General features: G+C 44.1%; 1 protein-coding gene across 1 annotated transcript in view; it reads left to right on the forward strand.

The window, feature by feature from the left end:
• LOC311044653 (3',5'-cyclic-AMP phosphodiesterase 4B-like) overlaps positions 1 to 18,122 on the forward strand; it is an 81,429-nt gene that overhangs the window by 51,830 nt on the left and 11,477 nt on the right. The window contains exon 7 of the mRNA XM_084056362.1: positions 4,427 to 4,539. Coding sequence (XP_083912488.1) covers positions 4,427 to 4,539 — 113 coding nt within the window. The remainder of the gene's footprint in view (positions 1 to 4,426; positions 4,540 to 18,122) is intronic.

An 18,122-nucleotide genomic window follows, 5' to 3' on the forward strand; every position in this document is an offset into this window, starting at 1 on the left:
AGACAGAAGACCCGGACCCACAGCAAAATCACTAACAGTTTAACCACTGAAATCTTATTTTATACTTTGGCTATTCAAAAATAGCCAGTCTACAAGCTCACAACGTGTTGCGATGCAACCCATCGTGAGCTTGTAGGTCAGCTATTTTCAAAACATGAACATTTTTGAAAGCCAATCTTCTCTTATGGGAGTCTCTGGCACAAAACATTTTCAGATGGGGGTCCGGGGTCAAATACATTTCAGTCTGGACGGGGGTCCTTGACATGAAAATGTTTGAGAGCCACTGCTCTTTAGACTAAGAACTGGAAGCGAAGCGCTGTCGAGACGAAGCGGTCCACGCGATTGAGTCTTTGATGTTTTCTGACTGCCCTGCAAAAAGCCCTCTAATGTCTCTATAATATCCCCTTCGTAGGGAACCAGGGGCAGGATGTGGTCAATACCTTCTTGGCACAGTCTCCCCGTTCCTACGGCTCAGGGCAGCCGCACGTTGGTGTGTGTGTGTGTGCCTGCGTTCAACATCCCTCGCTGCCTTGCCTTGCTTTGATCTCATCCACCCCCACCCCCCCTTCTTTTCCTTTTGCTCTGTGTCACTGACTTTTACATGGCTAAAATGCCAAGGGTGTCTGGGAGTCGTTTTGGGTTATGGGGGGATTAGACTTCTCAATTACATTCGAGAAGTCATATCGTGTAGAAAAGGGTTCTTGAAAACCTTTCAGCTTGGGACCCAAGATTAACCACTTAAGCCCTCTACAGTATATACTTTGTTGTATGACAGTGTTTCGCAAAAGTAGCAACATTAGCCAAAATAGACGATCTACAAGCCCACAACTTGCTTGTAGATTTGCTGCTTGCTTGTAGATTTGCTATTTAATTTTTTTTCTGGAAGAATTGTGCCCCTGTTTGATAATTTCTGCCCATAATGACAATAATGACAACCCAAAATAGGGATGCCTGTTTGAAAGTGTTTAAGAGGTAAATTTCATCTTGAGGGGCTTGTGCACACGCAACCCTTTTGTGCATTTTGTCACGTGAGGAATCTCTGTATATATATATATATATATATATATATATATATATATATATATATATATATATAGGAGTCGTGGCACATTGTGGGTCGCCAGCCACCGTTTGAGAACCGCCGTGGCAGATAGATGGCGTGACAACCAACCATATAGGTAATCCTGTATAATTACTCACCCTCCCTTTGGGGGTCACAAGAGTCATGGTCATCATTATTATACTGTGCGACTATACCTTTCATTAGCGGCGACCGCACGCCAACTGCGCGCTGCGTAGAATGCGATTCCACTGGAGCTCTTTGTTTTAAACAGCAGCGGTTCGTTGAGCCTTTTATGTCATCGCAGCTCTTTGATGTGCTTTGATCCACTATATTGACGTAAATTGGGAGGGGGGGGGGGGGGGGGGCGGCGGTGCACGCGGGTCGTCCTGTTGTGCTAAGCATATGGGCTAAATCTCTTCCATGTGTGAAGCCCTCTATGAAGTAAAGAGTGTTTTCCATAGAAAAAGGAGCTGTGGAGGGAAAAGTAACTAAGTACATTTACCCAAATGCTGGTCTTTAAGCACATCTTTGAGGTTTTACTCACTACTGTTGTTGAAAACATTTGTTACAAGTTACTTTTAGATTATTATTACAAAACATAGATTAACCAATTAAACCCTGTTTTATACTCTTTGTCTATTTGAAAATATGCTGTTTTCAAAAGATTTGGACGCTTTTTGATAGCTTTTGGGGGAAAAGGTGTAAATTTTGTACTTTTACTTTAAAGTACTTTTTACTGAAAAGGAGTAAGGTAGGGTCGTTCAGATGCCTTCAATGTTCGCTCCCTCTCCCTGTTCTGTGCGAAATACCCTTCCAGTCTCTGCATTATAATTATTATTATTTGTGTTTATTTTATCGACAAGATGCCTGACACAACGCAACATAACTCCTGCATGGAGACGGGGTTGTTTTGAGTCAAGTTGACCGTTTCTGATTTGTCTTGGACAGTGACTGACCCCCCCCCCCCCCCCCCCCGCTCCTACTAAACAAACTCCTCTCCGTGTTTTGTGTAAGTTCAGGGCCAGGGAGGAAGTGCTTTGGTTTCTTTGGCACCGAGTCAAAACCCTGGTCTGGACTCCCCCCAATTCAGGGAGTCAAAGTTTGCCTCTCGTGTTGCTTGTGCAAACACAGCGTTTGCTGTTTGATACAGACTTTTTTTTCTCTCTCTCTCTCTCTCTCTCTCTCTCTCTCTCTCTCTCTCTCTCTCTCTCTCTCTCTCTCTCTTTCTCTGTCCAGAGGGGATGGGATGGCAGACAGCCGCTTGGGCCAACGTGGTGATGGTGCCGGTGCAAGTTGCCGTTGTCATAGCGCGGAGCTTGTATATCTGCTATTTTTGAATAGCCAAAGAAATCTAAAAATGACACAGACACTTTCCCGGCTAAATGGGTTTAAATGGCTTTTTAAAAGCCATTAAACTAGGCTAAGTTTGAACTTAGTGTGAGGTGGTGCAACTGGCCCCTGGTCTGGACGGCATGTTTCAGAAGAAGCAGCCTGGTGTCTCAGGTGGATCACATGACTTTTGGAATCTGCTGTGGTTTGCCTTTGCGACACAGCGGTGTCGCAAAGGCGACATTTACTCAAGTACTGTACTAGTTTAGTTACTAGTTACTTTGTAGATTTTGATTATTGTTATTACGAAACATACATTAAACCACTTCAGCCCGTGGGCTATTTGAAAATAGCCGATCTACAAGCTCACAACGCGTCGCATCGCGGCGCGTTGTGAGCTTGTAGATCTGCTATTTTCAAACATTTTTGTACTTTTACTTTTGGTACTTAAAGTGTATTTTGATGCCAATACTTTTGTACTTTTACTCACATAACATTTTGAGCACTGGCCTTTTTACGTAACCGATTATTTTTATATTGTGGTATTACTACTTTTACTGGAGTAAAATATCTGAGTACTTCTTCCACCCCTGTTTGAAGTCATTCTACACACGTTTCCCTGTGTCCCAGTAATATTGACACTCCTCCTCCCTTTCCCTTTGAAATAACTCTTTCAAGTCATATCTGTCTTTCTTTTTTTGTTTAGTTTAGGGAAAATATTTACTCTCGAATCTCTCTCTTAACCACTTTCCACCTGGCGGCCCTATTTTGGGCAGGTCACTGTAGGCGAAAACTATCCAACATGGTGATTAATAGCAAATCTACAAGCTCACAACGCGTCACATCGCGACACATTGTGAGCTTGTAGCTCAGCCATTTTTTACTATTAATCGTACAGGAAAGTATATAGGGATTGATATAATTGTATACAGCTTATGCAACAGATTGACTGACACGTCTAGCCCCTAATAATTCAACCCCACCCCCATGCATCCCCCCCCCCCCTCCTTCGTCCCACTATTTGTCTTCTGCTTTGGGGGTAAAAAACCTCATGTGAGAAGGGGTGCATGAGTTCGCCTGACTGGACTCCGCCTCTTCCAAAAGCCCCCTCAGGCAGTAGCGTGTGTGTGTGTGTGTGTGTGTGTGTGTGTTTGTGCGGGACTGTACTTGTGAGGGCCAAATGTCCCCACAAGCATAGTAGAATTATAGGACAGTTTTCCTGGTCCTCACAAGTGAAATGGCTGTTTTATGGTTGAAAAATGTTTTTTTATTGGGGTCAGGTTTACAATTAGGAAAAGATTCGGGTTGCACACCGACAATAGCCGATCTACAAGCTCACAACGTGACGCAACGAGACACGTTGTGAGCTTGTAGATCAGCTATCTTCGGCTTTAGGGTTGGTGTCCAAAAAATGCAAAAGATTTCATAGAATCATCTGTCCGAAAATGTTGATGTCCTCTCAAGTATAGTTATACAACTGGGTGTGTGTGTGTGTGTGGAGAAGGGGGGTTAGTGGGGTCATTGACACAGCTACAGCAGGAGGCAGCAGACCGCCTAGTTCGCACGACAGGGTTAAGGCAGGAGAGAGGGAAGGAGAGTGAGAGTGGGAATGGGACAGAACGGGAGGGGGGCACACAGGGAGCACGGGAGCGAGGGAAAGAAGGGGATATTGACAAAGAGAGACAGTGAAAAGAGACGAGAGGGAGAGAGAGAGACAAGCTGAGAAACGGGCCGAAACAGCATCGCAAGTTGTTTTTAAAGGTGGCGTGTGCGCGCTGTAGACCCCCCGCGTTAACGCCATGAAGGAGCAGCTGTGTGGCGTGCACACCTCCTCCTCGTGCTCCCTCTCTCCCCCCTGCTGCTCCTCGTCTACTACGGGACGTCCCGGTGTTGCAGGGCAGCCCTCCTCCTCCTCCGTACGGACCGGACCCCCACAGCAGCACCCCGCCGCCGCCGTCGTGCCGGGGGGCTCCGCCGTTGTGAACATGGACCCTTTGGGACCCTCTGAGTACATGTCCGTGTGTCTGTTGGCAGATGAGTCGTACCAGAAGCTGGCGATGGAGACCATGGAGGAGCTGGACTGGTGTCTGGACCAGCTGGAGACCATCCAGACCTATCGCTCTGTCAGTGACATGGCCTCCACCAAGGTAAGGGGACCTTTAGACCCAGGGGTCTTCAACAGGGGGTCCGGGGCCCCTAGGGGGTCCTCAGAGCTACTATAGGGGGTCCGCCAAATCTTTGTGTGATAGGATTTAGTTTTTTTACATTAACCACTTGAACCCTAGAATTCCTTTTCTGAGGGGAACATTAGCCGAAAATAGCAGATCTACAAGCTCTCAACGCCTCGCAGCGCGAGGCGTTGAGAGCTTGTAGATCGGCTATTTTTGGCAAAGAGGCTATAGGTGTAGAGGGAAAAAATAGCTGACTAAGTAAAAAAAAAACTTTAATCTGAAACACAATTTTATGCAATATAGAGTAGGGGGTCCCTGCTTCATCTTTCTCTCAGCTAGGGGGTCCTTGGCCTGAAAACGTTGAAGACCCCTGCTTTAGACCTCTTATATGGCTTGTTTTGACGTGAACGGTGGTGGACAGTAGCAAAGTACCGTTACTTGAGTACTGTACTTACAGTAAGTGCATTGTTTTGATTATCTGTACTTTACTTTGTAATTGTGGATACTTATGGCTTTCACTCCCCTACAAACTTTTAAAGACACATTTTATGCTTTTGACTTTACTACTGTACATGTCTACCATTTAACAACTTAATATCAATGCATTGCTGTATTGAAATTTTGATATTTTCCAAAACAAGATTTTCCAGAAATGTTCAACAAATATCAATAGTGAAAATAGGCACCCATTTAAAAAATGAACCACTCTTAAAAAGAAAATGTACTTTGTAATGTGTACTTTTGAATACTTGAGTATTTTTAAAAGCAACTACTCCAGTACAATTTTGAGTGAGCGACTTGGAGTGGAGGAATATTTGAACAGGAGTAGCTACTGCATACTTTGACTGAAGTACTTGGGTTTAGTACTTTGTCCACCACTGGACGTGCAAGCATCTTCCGTACACAAGGCACCATAAAACCATAGTCTGTGTCAGTGGGATGAGTCTGACGTTCTCCTGGTTTGGGGTGAAGCTAAACCCTTCTGAAAGAAGTCTCTAATGTGCCTTAGTGTGAAATGAGTGTGGATGAGGTCAGTCTGTCTGTGTTATGTCTACCGTGGAAATGATGACCCTGAAAGGTTTTAAGCGCATCTTCCCATGCGGTTGATCCTATCCATTCGTCGACCTTTCAGTCCAAACAAGGTGATTGCATTCATGTGTGTGTTGGTGCATCTTATCCACTTAAAACCCTAAACCAGGGGTCTTCAACAGGGGGCCCATGACCCATAGGGGGTCCTCAGAGCTACTACAGGGAGGCCGTCCAATCCTTTGTGTGATAGGATCTTTTTTTTTTTTTTTTTTACATTAATCACTTGAACCCTAGCATCCCTTTTCTGAGGAGAACTTTAGCCAAAATTAGCCGATCAACAAGCTCACAAGCTTGTTTGTTTTCGGGGCCCTGCACAGCAACAATCATATTGTCTTAAGTTTAAGAAGCTTTACCCATTAAGACCGGAAAAGCATCAGTGTCATTTTAAGATTTCTTTGGCTCTTCAAAAATGGCAGATCTACAAGCTCATAGCGCGGCACAGAGTGCTGCACTATGCGAACGTAGATCTGCTATTTTTCTGTGGGGTCCGTGGCCAAATACCTATAATTCTGGGGGTCCTTGACATGAAAAAGTTGGAGCACCACTGATATAGCAACATACTAAACATTTTCTAAATGGCCATGTATTTGGGCGCGGACCCCCATCTCAAAATATTTTTGTTCCAGGGACCCCCAGAAGAAGCAAAGACTTGACTTACAAATGTCCGCTTTAAAAATATATATATATTCAAAGATTTGCACAAATTTTCACGAATTTTCAAAACTAAAATTGATATACAAGCTCATAGGAGCTTGTAGATCTGCAATTTTTTTTAATAGCCAAAGAAATAAAAAAAATGCACAAAGATGCTTTCCCGGTCTTAATGGATTAAGAAGCTGCTCTGCTGGCGTAAGGCTGCTATTTGAACAGGGATTGTCTGTGATGTGGCTGCTGCTAGTTGATGGGAGATGCATCTGCAAATGTCCACTGTTTGTTTGTTTTTCCTGCCCCTTTTGATGTTGGTTTGAGAGCTTGTGATGCAAGTTGATTGAAGTTGCAACCACATCTTTGCATATCGTTGTAAGTAGGCTTAGAAACCTTGCGTCTCCATATTTATGTTTTTAATACATTTTTATAATTTTGTATTCTTCGTCGTATGCAAAAGTAGCGAAAACAGCTGCGATGACATGCAATTCTAGCAATGAGGAGCACAGCGCCAAGTAATTAGCTGGTGCCTTGGTAGCTCAACCAGTTGTAGTGCACTGGCCACATGGTCTTTGTCAGTTGCGAGTTCAAATCTGACTCCTCCTCGCGCCATGTCTCACATGTCTCGCCTCTTTCTCTGTGCCCACGGTAGGAGTGTGCAACAGTTAATGGCGATAATCAACAATTTAATTGAATAATCGAGTAAAAATCGAATAAAACTAATATAATAATATACTAATATACTCTCAAGAGTTAAATTAACACTGAGGATTGTACAGTGTAGACTGGGCTCTCGTCGTATCAAATGGGGGTCCGTGGCCTAATGCGTAGCAAACAGGGGGTCCTTGAAATTTAAAAAAAGGTTGAGATGAATCACTGAAAGAGCTACTGTACACCAATGTGAGCACTAAGCAGGGAGGACGGGACAAGAAGCAGGAACCTTTTGCGCGTGCAAGGATGCCATATGACTGCACGTCCTGCTGGATGCTTGATGCCAGGGGTCTTCAGCGTTTTCAGGTCAAGGACCCCCTAGCCGAGAGAGAGATGAAGCTGGGACCCCCTCTATATTGTATAAAATTGCGTTGCAGATTACACAATTCATTTTTTAACTTGGTCTGCTCTCTCCTCTACACCTATACATCTTTGCCAAAAATAGAAATGTGTGCACACTCTGTGTTACAGACCCCTAAAGATACATTTGGTTCCTAACTATCAATCGTTCAGCTTAGGGACCCCATGGAAACCCCTCAAGGACCCCCTGTGGGACCTCTGACCCCACGAGAGCCAGTGCTCTATCCACTGAGGTACTACATAAGAACACACGACAGCTGTTGGACTGCTGTACAAATACAACACACATGTAATGTCATATATACAACGTTGTTTCTCAAAGTGGTCCTTGGGGGGGTTCCAGGGGGTCCCCAGCAAAATGTGTTAACATAGCATCACAATAATTGTAACCACTTTAACCTTTTATACTTTGGCTATTCAAAAATAGCAGATATACAAGCTCATAGCGCGGCACCGAGTGCCGCGCTATGAGCTTGTAGATCTGCTATTTTTGAAAAATCGTGAAAATGTGTGCAAATCTTTGAATGTAATATTTTATATAGCGAACATTTGTAACTCAAATCTTTGCGCCTGGGGGTCCCTGAAACTAAATATTTTGACACGGGGGTCCGCGGCCAAATACATATCATTTTGGGGGTTCTTGACATGAAAAGGTTTGAGAACCACTGATATACGGTATCCACTTGAAAATTTCACGTTCGCGGCCCACCCAACTGACCACTCAACACAGCAGCAAGTAAAGAGTCATCATTTAGCAGCAGATATCAAGTACAGTACATATGAAATGAGTAGTGATGGAGTATATTCACACACAGCCATACTGTGCGTACAGTACACCCTGTATGTACAGGTAGTGGGCAGTCGAGCCGTTGGAAAACGCATGGAAATGAAGAGACTTGAATTAGCATGGTGATGACTGTAGCAGCCTGTGCACGACTGCACAATAGGCCTTTGTTCCAGGGCTGTCCCCAGTGCTCAGTGTATGCAAAATATAGATTGCCTTTTCACCACTCTGACGCACTTGCAAAGTAACAGGCCCCTCTGTGGTAGCGCGTCCGAGCCGCCCCGCCACCAGTGTTTTATAGGCCACAGTAAAACGCAGCTGGGGTGGGTTTTGCATAGAGCACCGCAGACTTCTTGTTATCTTTTTGAATATCGTCACCCCGCCCCGCATTCCTGGGAATGCAATGCGATGTCGGCTGCCTCCAACTCGGGGTTATCCATGTTTTACACTGCATCTGTGCAGAGCACGTGACATGAAACCGAGGCTGTCACACAACGCTTTATGTCAGGTGTGTCCAAACGTTTTGTATAGGTGGGTCGTATTTGAAAATATGAAAATGGCTTGTTAGGACCGACGGCATCTCCTATCCATATTGTACCTTTGGACTATAACAAAATCACATACAAATGCATTTTACATTGTGCTGTATATTGTGGTCCTAGAGCTAACTGTTTTTTTTAATCAAATGTGGGTCTGTGGCCGAATGCATATCAAACTGGATGTCCTTGAAATGAATGTGTGACGTGAATGGTGGTACTGTCAGTGTGTTTGCGCGGCATAAGTGGGTTTCTATTTCTCTAGTGACATCATTACATAAAGGTCATGAGGTTTTAGCTTTGGCCACTTTGGCCTCCACCCTTGTGGTTTAAAGACAAAAGTTTAATTTATGCTTATGACGGTGTCAAAACAAACAGATCTGCAAACGAAGTAGAGTTTGGGTTAATTTTGTGAAAGTTAAATGACTGTGTTCATGTTAAATTACCATTGACAGAAGTTCTCTATCACAATGGTTCTCAAACAAGGACCCCCAAATGTATATCTTATTTGGCCACAGACCCCCATCTGACAATATTTTGTGCCGGGTACTATGTAAGAGAAGGTTTGTGTTGTTGAAAAGGTTTATTACATTAATTTTTTTCAAAATCTTTCAAGATTAAAAAAAATGCTTCAAAAATAGCCGATCTCCGCCTGATCCGTTTTCATGCCATGGCAACTTTGTTACGCACCACATGCAATGAAGATGGCTGATATACGAGCTCACAACGCCTCGCACTGCAACACATTGTGAGCTTGTAGTTCAGCTATTTTAGTAAATCGGGCATGCTGCAAACTCCACTCAATCCGATGAAGCTATTTGTTCAGCACTCCAAATGTAGCTGTAACTTAATTGAAGTGTAGCCTATTCTTTATCAAGATAGCTTGCAAATACATTTTCCTTAACCTGGTTGTGGTATGTTAAATACACAGAAACATCTTATGTGGTTAATCAGACTAATCCATTAGTTGATTATAAAAATATATATTGTTTAGGAAATACAAAGAATCATCTTGATTATTTGATTAAACTACATGAGCAAGATTAAGTCGGTTATTGGTTCTAAATGTCAGTTTTGATATATTTTTGGTTAATTGCCCAGCCCTAGTAGCAGGAATATTATATTTGTATTATCAGAATCCACTTTGTTTGCCTTCATACAGTGAGGTTGAGTGGAATTACTACTTCTGGTTCCTCGCTCACAGAGCACAGAAGTAACAGGAAAATATGAGGGGCAATATTTTGGACTTATATCATGTCCAGGTACAGTATAGCCCAGGGTTCTATTAAAGTTTAGCATGACTTCAACTGCATTATATATGGCAAACACACATGGAGGGCGAGAAAACTATGGCAGCATCACAATGTAAACATCCAGGGTGGCGTTTGTCCACTTCCTCCAGTAGTCTACACACAGTGGCAGAGCGGTGGCGCATGTGGTTTGAGGGAGGAGGGAGAGGAAAGGAGGGGGGAGAGAAAAGGACGAGAGGAGAGGAGAGAAAACTAAAGAGAGGAGAGGAGGGGAGAGAAAGGGACAGCAGGAGAGGAGAGGAGAAGGGAAGGGAGAGGAGAGAAAGGGACAGGAGGAGACGAAGGAGAGGAGAGAAGAGGAGAGGAGAGGGGGGGTGGAGGGGAAAGGAGGAGAGGGAGGTGGTAGGGACCGAGGAGTCGGACCGTGACGGGTGACCGTGACCATGACAGCAAGCTTCCTGTCTCTTTCTTTCCTGTGCCCTCAGCAGGCAGCACCCCCCACACACACCCCCTCTCCTCCCCACTCCCCCCCCCCCCCCCCCCTTGTCGCCAGACGACAATAGCCAGAGAGCCAGTCAGGGTCCCGGCGTCCAGGTTGAGCAGCTTTTTACAGGCAATGACGTCACTGGGACTCTGGAAGACAATGAGCCGGCGGCCCCCCGACACTCACGGCGGTCCCAGTCGCATGGTCCCGGCCGACCGCAGGGCCACACTGTTGGCCATGAATCACTTTGTCCTTCATTGTGGATGACCCGGGCGGCGCTGCCACTTATTGGCGTGGGGGCGACCTCGTACCCTGTGCTGCTCGGTAATAAGGGCTGAAAGAGTGGGACGCCGAGAGATTAAGATGTCCCAAATTAAATTGGGCAAATGCCCTTTGACTGTTGTGTGTGTGTGCAGTCGCACAGGCAGAACGGGGAAAAGGAGAACTTATTGACCAAAGAGACTGTGTCATTGCATAACGTCGCTGACGGGTAGAAACCTTGTATCTCTATTATCCATGTTTCAACTTTTTTTTTGTAAATTAATGCCCTGATTTGTCGTAAAAAAGACTTTTGTGCGTTGTATTTTTTGCTATTTTAGAAACATTTTTAAAGTGAAAGAGATTAAGGGATAGTTCACCCAAAAAAAACGTATTTTCTATCAATTACACACCCCACGAAGCCTTGAATTCATGGAGACTTTTTAGTTTGTGTCACATTCCTGAGCGCGACGCGTTGTGAGCTTGTAGATCTGCTATTTTCAAACATTTTTGTACTTTTACTTTTGGTACTTTAAGTACATTTTGATACCAATACTTTTGTACTTTTACTCAAGTAAATTCTGAATTCGGAACTTTTACTTGTATCGGAGTACTTCTACGTTGCAGTATTGATACTTTTACTTAAGTAAAACATTTGAGTACTTTTTCCACCACTGCCCCCCCCCAACCCAAAAAGCTAATGAGCACCATTACTGTTCATGCGTGGAGAGAGGATGTAATAGAGAAGGTTGTCCATGCAGTGTGACCAAAACGTTGAGGGCGACTCCACTTTCATTTTCCAAGGGCGCAGGTGTATCCGGTTGTGTGTGTGTGTGTGTACTTGTATTACTATACTTGTGAGGCCCAAATCTCCACACAAGTATAGTAGAAATTGAGAAATAGACATTGTGAGGGCCGTTACAAATGATTTGGGGAGTTTGGAGGATTACAATTATGAAAAGCTTCAGGTTAGGGATAGGATTAGGCATTTAGAGGTTTGGTTTAGGTGTTAGGGTTAGAGTCTTCCCTATTTTATACATAGTTGTGTGGCGATATCACACACACACACCAAAAAATAGCCGATCTACAAGCTCAGATCGGTGAGCTTGAGCTTGTAGATCTGCAATTATTTGGCTATTGTGCTCAATTTTTCTGTGCCATCCTAAAATGTCCTCACAATTATAGAAATACAAACCTGTGTGTGTGTGTGTGTGTGTGAGGGACCACACACCCCGCTGACCGCCCGGGCACCGGTCGCCATGACCTCAGTAGAAGCTACGCTGCTATCCATGCCCCCTCACTATCATTAGCGTTAGCCACACTTCCACTCTGACGTTGGCGACGGCCTTGCACAAACACTGCCATCTGAATCCAGTTAGTGGAAGCAGCCCCTCTTTTTTTTTTCCTTTTTTTTTTTTGCGGGCTAGCGTGCGAAGCGGGGCGCCGGGGCGAGCGGCGCGCAAAAAGCAAAGCGAGCGTAGGAAACTTTAACTCACGTGTGGTCACTAGCGACTTTGAAGCGCCCCACCGTCTTCTGGGGGGGAAAAAATGACGGAATTATTGAAACAGATGTAGCGGTGGGTCAGTAGCTTCGGCGAGGGGGTAATGGACGTTAAATTATAGTTGCGGTGGTGATTATGTTTGATTGAAGGGGTGGTGAGGAGACGGGACACGCTGCAGCGGTGATTAAAGATATCTAATTGTGAATAGAAACGTGATGCGGATTTACAAACCATCATTCACCATATGGAGAGTAAGCCAAAGGGAAGAGGGAGGGATATTAATCTAGTGTTCATCGCAGGATTTTGTCCTCTTTTTTTTTTATTGCATACCTTAGCTCAGTGGTTCTCAAAGTGGGGTCCAGGCACCTCCAGGGGGTCCCCAGTAAAACTAGTTAATATAACATCAAAATCAGTTTAACTATTTCGACCCTATATGCTCTTTGAAAATAGCCGATATACAACCTCACAACGAGCTTGTATACCTGCCATTTTTTTTTAAATCGTGAAAAAAAAAACTTTAGCACAAATCTTGTAGGGGGTCCCTGCCCTGGCACAACATATTTTCTGATGGGGGGGTGTCTGTGTCCATATACATATTGTTTTGGTGGTCCTTGAGATGAAAAGGTTTGAGAACCACTGCCTTAGCTGAACTCCTGTCTATGAAGCCTGTATTTGTGGTGTGAGAACTGGTAGTAAGGCTCTAGTGGCTCTGGTGCATGACTTCCAGAAATGTTGACAGTGTAAATAGTCAGATCTGGGCCACAGGTGGTTGACATTGGCTCACTCTGGGCTCTGTCAACTTAAACAATTTCAACTTTCGAATGCACCGACTGAACTCTTGCTGCCATCAGGCCCGTTTCGATCTCTCCCTCGTTCTCTCTCTCTCTCTCATCCCAGTGACTGTATGGGGCAGCCCCCGACAAAAAGATGAGTTAGTTATGAAACACCTCCCCGTCATCTTCAACTTGTCACCTTTTAAGATCTCTGCTCTGCCGCAATGTGGGGCTTTACCGATTGGCACACTCTCAGGTAGGGCTGGGCGATAATGACTGACTTTTGTCTCAGACTTTTTCGATTATTAAAAGAATAAGTGAAAATAGGAGATCTACAAGCATACAATGCCTCAAAAACATCTGCTTCTCGATGAATCGATGAACCTACAGTACGTGGGCAAGATTAAGTTGGTTGTTGGCTCTAAATGCCGGTTTCGATATATTTTCGGTTAACCGCTACTTGCCTATTCTGGGGGGGGGAACATTCGCCAAAAATAGCCGATCTACACACGTTGTGAGCTTGTAGATCGGCTATTTTTGTCGAAGAGAGATTTGGTGCAGACAGAAAAAAGCGGTCAAAGTACCAGTTGTAACTCAAGTCCGGTTCTCTACGACTAGAGGGTTTTATGTGGTTTTTAATTGCCCAGCCCTATTATGAAATACCTCCCAGCTCAACTTTTCACCTTCAGATCTTCTGCTCTGCCGTAATGTGGGGATTTACCAATTGGCGCACTCAGGTGTGTTTATGATTTGGTGCCGGAGGCAGTGGGCCGGACGGCTGCCAGTAAGTGACCTCAGTGATCTGTCAGCATAGAAGTAGATGGGAGGCTGGAGGAGGAGGTGGGGACACGTGCTGGGGCCTGTAATGAGAGGAGGAGCTATGGCTTTCTCCAGTCAGTCAAGTTGAGCTTTATCGCTATATGCTTCCTGACTGGCGCCCCAGCAGAACCAGACTTGTATACACAGAGGAAGCAAGAGCATAGTCACACACTGAAGCACACACAGTCTGTGGCTCACTCCGTACACTGAACGGACCTCGGTTGGAACTTAACACGACTTCATGCAAGAAGTATTACTGTGCGGTGTGGCTTCTGTTTTTACAATGGGACTATGCTGCTCTGAAAAGAACAAGAAAGAGTTTGGGTTACACACTAGTTGGACACAGGTGAGTTGCTTATTTTTTGTGTTGCATTGTAAAAAAAAAAAGAAGAAAAAAAAGACTTATACACCCAAGAGCCGATGAAGTTATATTCTTTATGAATTGTTTTTGTTTTGTTTCAGATTTTTGTGTTTTGTGCATATGTTGCCTGGCATAACTAACTGATATGACATGGTGCTTTTGGGATTAAAGTCAGTAAGACCCAAGCTTTATTTATTAAGTTGTTTCAAGAGATGTACTTTTTTTGCGTCTCAAAGACAGTTTGCCATGGTTTCAAAACCTTGCTTGCCCTTAAACTGTGGAATGTTTGTGCATTTCCAGTTTAGGATGATGACTTACAGGCAGTGCAGCAGTTACGCACAGTATGTGCAAATGTTATTCTATAGTACAGTGGTTTTCAAAGTGGGGTCCGGGGACCCTGGGCGTTCCTTGAGGGGGTTCCAAATGAACCCTAACATATCTGCAACTCTGAGAATGTACGAATGGTTCCATTTGTACACTCTCAGAGTTACGGGGGTCCTTGAAATGAAAAGGTTTTGAGAAACACACATATTGTAGTGCTACGATCATACTCAAACTGCAGTTTTAAGTTTCCTTTGAGGCCTCCTTGGACTGCAGTCTCTGGTGAAAACACAATGTTCTCCTCTTTTCCTGATCTTGCAACGCGGGACCTCTGTGTGGATGAGCTAAGAGAGGTCTTGTCAGGCTGACACACTTGAATGCGTGTCAGGCTGACATAACAGGATGCGTGCGTTGGGTAATCTGCGCCGCCGCTCCACACACTCATGGGCCTGTCATCATGTCTCAGCGTAATCCACGTATGTTGTGCGTCCAAGCTGAACTATGACTGATTTTAGTTTCCTAGAGCACTGGTTCTCAAAGTGGGGTCCGGGGACCCCCAGGGGCCCTTGAGGGGGGGGGTCCCCAGCTAAATGAGTTAATATAGCGTCAACATCGATTTAAGCTTTTTAATCCTATAAACATCGGCCATTTGAAAATCTATTTAAAATAAATCTTAAAAGATTTGGGGACATTTTCAATATTTTTGAAACATTTAAACACATATCTGGCACAAAATATTTTCTGATGAGTGTCTGCGGCCAAATGCATATGAATTTGGTAGTTCTTGACATGAAAAAGTTTGAGAACCACTGGAATAAAGCCACTTGATTCTGGGCTTTCTTTCTCTTTCTTTTCTTTTTTTCCCTCTTTTTATGAGCTTTCTTTGATTTCTTTTTTTTCTTTCTTTCTTTCTTTTTTATGGACTGTCTCTGGCAGCAGGATTTGTGGGGGCTTTGGAGGTTCAGGCCAAAGCTTTGAGAGTGCCGTTCAAGTTTCACAGTTGAGTGGAAGTTAGCTGTCTAGTTGACAGCTATTAGACAGCTGTTGAGGCCAGAGCCTGAGCCAGCACTGGCAGGACCAGAAAAGACCCCTTTGTGAGAGAGTGAAATGGATCAAAGATGCCTCTTGCAAAATAGCACAATCACGGCTGAATTTCTTTTTTTCTGTTTCTTTTCTTTGCATACCATATTTTTTTGTGATGGCGGACGTTTGGGAAGTTGAAAGAATTAACAAAACAAACAAAAAAAGTGTAGAGGATTGTGAAACAACATCAACAACAAGTTGATGGTTTATTAACAGGATCGGCAGGGCAAAAGATGGTTTAGGTGTGTAACACGTAATTGAACTAATCGAGTATTTGAAAATATATATAAATCGTTCATTTAATAAAATAATACAATAATAAAACAATACAATATTTTCTAGGCGAAAAGTAAAAAAAATATTGCAAATATTGTGACAAGCTCACGAGGCGAAGCTTGTAGATCTGCTATTTTTGGTTATTAAATTCATTTAAAAAGTATTCAACGGAATAATCGCTAAGAAAATAATCCGTAGTCATGATTTGTGTGTCACCAGCGTCACAAGCAAAAACGAAGGGTAAAAAAAAAGCATTAAAACAAAACATCTTGAAGGTTCCTTATCTGTGTTCTCCAGTGCAGCTTAGAATGTCTGTGAAATACTGTGGAGGCTGCCTCTCTCTCTCTCTCTCTCTCTCTCTCTCTCTGTCATCGTCTCTGTCTGTGGATCTCTAGTTTTTTCGTAAATGAATGCCCTACTTGATTGTACTACAGCGTCACACACACTTGTAGATCTGCTACTTTTGCTGTTTTTGAATTTGAATCCAGAAAAGTAACAGTTTTGGACAGGTTTCCACCGGACAGATACGATATGTGTGCATTGTCAGTGTTGGAAAAGGTACTCAAATGTTTTACTTAAGTAAAAGTATCAATACTGCAATGTAGAAGTACTCTGTTACAAGTAAAAGTCTGGAATTCAAAATTGACTTGAGTAAAATTTACTTAAAGTACCAAAAGTAAAAGTACTAAAATGTTTGAAAATAGCAGATTGTGAGCTTGTACATCGGCTATTTTCAAATAGTATAGGTATACAATAGGGCTAAAATGGTTAATGTATGCTTTATAATGTATAATGTATATATAATTTATATCTGCAAAGTAACTAGTAACTAAAGTGTTCAAATAATTGTAGTGGAGTAAAAGTACAATATTTGCCTCTGAGATGTAGTGGAGTAGAAGTAAAAGTACAGACAATTGGAAATACTCCAGTAAAGTAAAAAATACCTCAAAATTGTACTTAAGTACAGTACTTGAGTAAATGTACTTAGTTATTTTACACCACTGTGCATTGTGCACACTGCCCTGTGTCTTATCCACACATTTCCTCATCAGTGTGCGTGCGTGCGTGCGTGCGTGCGTGCGTGCGTGCGTGCGTCAGCGTGCTGTATGTATGGGACTGTGGGCTGGTATGATGCGTTTGGAGATGGATGGTGGGTGGGAAGGGGGGGGTGGAGGCTGGAAGGGGGGGCTTTGGGGGGGCCGCCGTGAGTGAGAGTGGTGCACGTGACTCTGTTGCCATGGCGTTTAGGTTGCCGTGCAATTGGTGGTCCACCGGTGGTACACTGCAGTCTACTTACAACTCATATACTGCTGTTTCACCCTCTCTCTCTATCCCTCTCTCTATCTTCTCTGTCTCTCTCTTCTCTCTCTCTCTCTCTCTCTCTCTCTCTCTTTCTTTCTTTCTTTCTTTCTTTCTTCTCTCTCTCTCTCTCTCTCTCTCTCTCTCTCTCTCTCTCTCTCTCTCTATCCTCTCTATCCTCTCTCTCTTTCTCTCTCTCTCTATCCTCTCTCTCACTATCTTCTCTTCCTCTCTCTCTCACTATCTTATATCTTCCTCTCTCTGTCTTCCCTCTCTCTCTCTCTCTCTCTCTCTCTCTCTCTCTTTCTCTCCCTCTTTATCTCTCTATTGTTAATATCTCAGTCTCATCTTGCCTCAACGTACTTCCTGTTGCATACTAATGCAGAGCTGCATGCAAATAACTGCCAGGCAGACGTTTGAAGCACGCCGTCGGACATGACGGGCGCTTCTCAACCTTTTTAATCCATGGGTGGGATCCCGATCTAGACTGTAAAATCCAACTCTGAGAGTGTACAAATATAGAACCAAATGGACCCGTGAGACCCAACGTTGAGAAACGGTGGTTAACTTATGACGGACAAGGGGCCTAACTGTAACCAAACTATACCTTTAGCCGTCCTCTCTGAGTCTGCACTTTATAAAGCCTGAGCACTCCCTAAACCAAACTACTCCATAGCATCATCGTGGCTGTGGTAAACAGTCCTGGTGCCTGGATGCCTGCTGCTGCTGCAGAGCAGCGTGCAGCACTATGCGCCATGCGGTGGGATCTGTTCTGCATTACTGAGCAGGGTGCAGGGGGGGTTTCAACAAGAGGGAGGGAGGGAGGGGGAGAGAGAGAGAGAGAGAGGAGATGGGATTCTCCAGGCGCCTCTGCAGTGGTGACTGTTGACGAGTGCTTCGTAGGGCTGAGAGAGAGAGGGAGAGAGAGAGAGAGAGAGAGAGAGAGAGAGAGAGAGAGAGAGAGAGAGAGAGAGAGAGAGAGAGAGAGAGAGAGAGAGAGAGAGAGAG

Source organism: Gymnoscopelus microlampas (assembly GCF_963454915.1).
Source record: "Gymnoscopelus microlampas genome assembly, chromosome: 5".
Taxonomy (NCBI): Eukaryota; Metazoa; Chordata; class Actinopteri; order Myctophiformes; family Myctophidae; genus Gymnoscopelus; species Gymnoscopelus microlampas.